Below are 6,436 nucleotides of genomic sequence, written 5' to 3' on the forward strand. Positions count from 1 at the left end.
ATATTAATTTAAAATTGTAAAGTGTCACATTTTTGTTAGTATCAATACTTATAGCCAGACAAAAAAAACCAAATCTAAAATATAATCTATGATTTATTTATTTACGAAAAATATATGCCAGACGCCAGCCACTTAGTCTGTTAGGTGTCCTTGTCATATAGAAACCAACTAAACAACAACTACTTAATATGATAAAACAATATAATAAACAACAATTTGTAATAAAATTCGAAAACAAATTAACAATTTTAAAATAGTTTTGCCACGTATTACACACAAAAGAAACTTTTTTTAACAAAAAAAAAAAAAAAAACAAAACAGCAGCTGCCCTGATTTCTTCCCCTCTATTAAAAAGGACACAATTTTCAATTTCCGATAGATTTTTCGCTGTGATTCTGCAGCAGCAACTTTTGTCGTTTATTGGCAATTTGCTGTTTTATTATTTTTTTTGGCAAAAGTTTATCGAATATGTTTTTTTTTTCTCTTTCAAAACGGAAATAAATTTTTAATTGTTTTAATAGGAAAATCAAATAAAGAATGAATTAAAGCAACAAAAACTTTTAAGGTCAAACTTTTTATTTTAAACTGAATGCTATGGGCAATTACTTAAATACATATAAATATTGCTACCAGTTATCCATACAACTTTCACATGCTTCATATACATAAAAAACATGAATTGTAAAGAAAATTAAAAATTAATTAATATATTAGTATTTCACACCCCCTCCCCAACCTCCTGCGAAAACCAACGGCTTTTGATTGCTGATTTAAGCAATTAACAAGTGCAAGTAAGTTTGCAATAGAATAAATCAGTGCAATTTTGTAAAACCAATCATTCGTATGATTCGTATTGTATTATTTTTATAACATTTATCATTTATTAATTATTTTAGTTTTCTTTTCTTTAGATTTAAATTTAGAAACCTGTATTTTTCTGTTGTTATACATGTATTAATTGTTATTAATTAACTGTTGAGAATGTTGTTGTTATCATTTTTACGATTTATACAATTGTTGTTAATTAAAACTAGAAACTTATATGACCCTTATATACAGATTTTTGTTCGAATGTTTAATGGGTGGTATGGGTAAGAGTTAAACAAACTAAAATAATGAGTTTAAAGGGTAAAAGCGCTTAGTTTGAAACAAGTAAGATAAACATTAAATTAGAATTACTGATTCATTATTTATATACAACCGATTATAGTATTTTTCTACAGTCTATAGTCAAAACTACTGACTAGACTATAAACTACCACATATTCTTGCGTATGGAGTAATAGGTTTTATAAGTAGTTAATAGTCTTGTCTATAGTTTAGTCTATAGTCTTGTCTATAGTCTAATCTTTAGTCTAGTCTATAGTCTTGTCTATAGTCTAGTTTATAGTATAATCTATAGTCTAGTTTATAGTATAATCTATAGTCTAGTTTATAGTATAATCTATAGTCTAGTCTATAGTCTAGTCTATAGTCTAGTCTATAGTCTAGTCTATAGTCTAGTCTATAGTCTAGTCTATAGTCTAGTCTATAGTCTAGTCTATAGTCTAGTCTATAGTATAGTCTATAGTTTAGTCTATAGTCTAGTCTATAGTCTAGTCTATAGTCTAGTGTATAGTATAGTCTATAGTCTAGTCTATAGTATAGTCTAGTCTATAGTATAGTATATAGTCTAGTCTATAGTATAGTCTATAGTCTAGTATATAGTCTAGTATATAGTCTATTCTATAGTCTAGTTTATAGTCTAGTCTATAATCTAGTCTAGTGTCTAGTCTATAGTCTAGTCTATAGTCTAGTCTATAGTCTAGTCTATAGTCTAGTCTATAGTCTAGTCTATAGTCTAGTCTATAGTCTAGTCTATAGTCTACTCTATAGTCTAGTCTATAGTCTAGTCTATAGTCTAGTCTATAGTCTAGTCTATAGTCTAGTCTAAAGTCTAGTCTATAGTCTAGTCTACAGTCTAGTCTATAGTCTAGTCTATAGTCTAGTCTATAGTCTAGTCTATAGTCTAGTCTATAGTCTAGTCTATAGTCTAGTCTATAGTCTAGTCTATAGTCTAGTCTATAGTCTAGTCTATAGTCTAGTCTATAGTCTAGTCTATAGTCTAGTCTATAGTCTAGTCTATAGTCTAGTCTATAGTCTAGTCTATAGTCTAGTCTATAGTCTAGTCTATAGTCTAGTCTATAGTCTAGTCTATAGTCTAGTCTATAGTCTAGTCTATAGTCTAGTCTATAGTCTAGTCTATAGTCTAGTCTATAGTCTAGTCTATAGTCTAGTCTATAGTCTAGTCTATAGTCTAGTCTATAGTCTAGTCTATAGTCTAGTCTATAGTCTAGTCTATAGTCTAGTCTATAGTCTAGTCTATAGTCTAGTCTATAGTCTAGTCTATAGTCTAGTCTATAGTCTAGTCTATAGTCTAGTCTATAGTCTAGTCTATAGTCTAGTCTATAGTCTAGTCTATAGTCTAGTCTATAGTCTAGTCTATAGTCTAGTCTATAGTCTAGTCTATAGTCTAGTCTATAGTCTAGTCTATAGTCTAGTCTATAGTCTAGTCTATAGTCTAGTCTATAGTCTAGTCTATAGTCTAGTCTATAGTCTAGTCTTTAGACTAGTCTATAGTCTAGTCTATAGTCTAGTCTTTAGACTAGTCTATAGTCTAGTCTATAGTCTAGTCTATAGTCTAGTCTATAGTCTAGTCTATAGTCTAGTCTATAGTCTAGTCTATAGTCTAGTCTATAGTCTAGTCTATAGTCTAGTCTATAGTCTAGTCTATAGTCTAGTCTATAGTCTAGTCTATAGTCTAGTCTATAGTCTAGTCTATAGTCTAGTCTATAGTCTAGTCTATAGTCTAGTCTATAGTATAGTCTATAGTCTAGTCTATAGTCTAGTCTATTGTCTAGTCTATAGTCTAGTCTATAGTCTAGTCTATAGTCTAGTCTATAGTCTAGTCTATAGTCTAGTCTATTGTCTAGTCTATAGTCTAGTCTATAGTCTAGTCTATAGTCTAGTCTATAGTCTAGTCTATAGTCTAGTCTATAGTCTAGTCTATAGTCCAGTCTATAGTATAGTCTATAGTTTAGTCTATAGTCTAGTCTATAGTCTATTCTATAGTCTAGTCTATAGTATAGTCTATAGTCTAGTCTATAGTATAGTATATAGTCTAGTCTATATTATAGTCTATAGTCTAGTATATAGTCTAGTATATAGTCTTGTCTATAGTCTAGTATATAGTCTAGTCTATAGTCTAGTCTTTAGTCTAGTATATAGTATAGTAAATGATCTTTCTAAATTATATACTTAAATCATAACTTTTTATCGATTCAAAATCAATTGCTTGCTTGGTTATTTTATTGGGGATTTACTGTAAAAAAATTCCCAAAATATAATAAACATATACAGATTTCGTTTTCAATTCAGTTATTTTCAACTTTTTCTCCTATTAAAAATTCTTAAAATAATTTTTCAAGTTTTGTTAAAATTTTAAAACAAAAATAAAAAAAAATTTCCTATAATAAAAAGTATTTAGCAAAATTACATATTAATTAGTAATTATATAATGTATTTGTTTTATTCCCTTAATATCTTCTAATGACAGAGATTTAAGTAATTTAATTACATACTTCACAACAGATAAATCGCCTAAAGATAAGAGTTTGCCAACTGAGTTCAATTGATTAGTCAATAGTTTAATTATTAAATGTGTTTTGAAACCGGTTTTTACGAAGAGAGAATTACAACAAATTGTATAATTGAGTTTATAATGTTCATAAAGAATTTAAATAATTTGTTATTTAAAAATTGTATAAAGTATTAAATTTAATTGCCAAATGAGTTATGTTTGACGTTCTCATCATTAAGTTAAGAGTTACTTATACCGGTTTACTCTTTTTTTTACCTGCAAAGATGATGATCTTACTTCGACTTGAAATTAATTTAAAGTTGTCGTTGGACTACAGTCAAGACCATATATAGGTTAGACTATAGAATACACTGTAGACAACACTAAATATTACAATATATACTAGATAATAGACTATACTATAGTCTGGACTATAGACTGGACTATAGACTAGACTATAGACTAGACTATAGACTAGACTATAGACTACACTGTAAACTAGACTATAGACCAGACTATAGACTAGTCTATAGACTACACTGTAAACTAGACTATAGACCAGACTATAGACTAGACTATAGCCTAAACTATAGACTAGACTATAGCCTAGTCTAAATAATAGACTATAGACTAGGCTATAGACTAGACTGTAGACTAGACTATAGACTACACTACTGACTAGAGCAAAGACTAAACTATAGACTAAAATATTGACTAAACTACAGACTAGACTATAGCCGAAACCATAGACTAGACTATAGACAAGACTATAGACTGGACTATAGACTAGACTATAGGCTCGACTATAGACTGGACTATAGGCTAGAATATAGACTATACTATAGACTGGACTAAATACAAGATTATATACTAAACTATAGACTAGACTATAGAGTAGACTATAGACTAGACTACAGGTTGGACTAATGATTAGACTATAGATTGGACTATAGACTAGACTAGAGATTAGAGTGTAGACAAGACTATAGACTAGACTGGAGAAAAGACTACAGAGTAGACTATAGATTAGACTATACCATAGACTAAACTATAAACTAAAATATAGACTTGACTATAGACTAGACTATAGACTAGACTATAGACTAGACTATAGACAAGACTATAGACAATACTATAGACTATACTATAGACTAAATCATAGAGAAGACTATAGACTAGACTACAGATTACACTATGGACTAGACTATAGACTAGACTATGGACTAGACTATAGACTAGTATATAGCATAGACTATAGCTTAGTCTAGAGACTAGACTATAGATTAGACTATAGACTTGACTATAGGCTTGACAATAGACTTGACTATAGACTAGACTATAGACTAGACTATAGACTAGACTATAGACTAGACTATAGACTATACTATAGACTAGACTATAGACTTGACTATAGACTAGACTATAGACTAGACTATAGACTAGACTATAGACTAGACTATAGACTAGACTATAGACTATACTATAGACTAGACTATAGACTAGACTATAGACTAGACTATAGACTAGACTATAGACTAGACTATAGACTAGACTATAGACTAGACTATAGACTAGACTATAGACTAGACTATAGACTAGACTATAGACTAGACTATAGACTAGACTATAGACTAGACTGTACTATAGATTTGACTATTGGCTAGACAATAGATTTTTTTACTACAGACTAAACTATAGGCAAAAAAATAGACTAGATTGCAGACTAGACTATAGGCTAGACTATATACTATTGACTATAGACAAAACTAGACTAGAGACTAGACTTTAGACTAGACTATAGGCTGAACTATAGACTGGACTATAGACTGGACTATAGACTAGACTATAGATTAAACTATAGACTTGACTATAGTCTAGATTGAACTCGATTTTTCACCAAAAATCTGATCACACCCGTCTATTTTCACAGTATTTTAAGATTTTGTAAGGTCGGTTATTCAAATAAACTTAAGGCTTTTCAAAACGATTATAACAAAACTAAAATATAATATAAAATTACAGCATTTACAGTAATTCTCAACAATTTTCATTTTTAGAAAATTCAACATGCATAAACTTGAACAAACATGCCAACAAACTAGCAAAGAAAAAAAGAAACGTTTTAAACTTTTTTAAAAATTAAACAAAATTTTGCATCGATTATACATACACGACTTTTCGATAAAACGGAGGCATCGCTAAGCGATGTTGTCAATATTGTATCACGATGACAGGGAACAGTGAACATTTTTTTGTATAATTTATGATTAAATTTAAGTTTAAAATATAAAATTGTTTCTTTTCTTTTTAAATAAATAAAATTTGTACAAAATGTATAAACTCACTTTTTTGGGGGCGGGTTAATTTTGTTTTTAGTTTAAGAGGTTTGTTTTTTTTTTTTTTTTTGTTTAAATAAATATCACATATACATAATCACTTAATTATATAATAAACTTTTTACATTTAAAGAAATTTTTCTTTAATTTTTTTTTTAAGAATTTATTTTCATATTTTTATGTAAAAGATAAGATTTCGTTTAATAAAATTTATTGATTTTGTTTTTTTTCTGCTTTTTTTTTTAATTAAAAATTCTTTTTTATTTATATTATTAAATTTGTTGGTTTTATGCTGTTGGTCTAAATCAAATACAATTTATTTATTTTATTTTTATTTTTTATTTTGTATTTAAGCAGACGATTATCACCTTGAGATTAATACAAATATTTAAATTAACTTTAAAATATTTGATTTTTATTGCTTTTGGTCTAAGTACGTACTTAGATTTGTTTGGTTGTTTGTATTTTTTTGGAAAGTGTT

The 6,436-nt window shown here is 28.3% G+C and overlaps 1 protein-coding gene across 3 annotated transcripts in view; it reads right to left on the reverse strand.

Moving 5' to 3' along the window:
- Positions 1-6,023, reverse strand: part of LOC111683576 (TBC1 domain family member 4) — a 25,720-nt gene extending 19,697 nt beyond the window's left edge. Inside the window, exon 1 of one of the 3 annotated variants that reach the window (XM_046950377.1) lies at positions 5,965-6,023. Coding sequence is in view for 2 of the 3 variants with exons in the window: in XM_023445661.2 (XP_023301429.2) it covers positions 5,790-5,867 (78 nt within the window). In the remaining variant the exon portion in view is untranslated. The other 2 variants (XM_023445661.2, XM_023445662.2) reach the window with 2 other exon arrangements.
- Between the last annotated feature and the right edge of the window lie 413 nt (positions 6,024-6,436).

This window comes from Lucilia cuprina, chromosome 4, assembly GCF_022045245.1.
Source record: "Lucilia cuprina isolate Lc7/37 chromosome 4, ASM2204524v1, whole genome shotgun sequence".
NCBI classification, from domain to species: domain Eukaryota; kingdom Metazoa; phylum Arthropoda; class Insecta; order Diptera; family Calliphoridae; genus Lucilia; species Lucilia cuprina.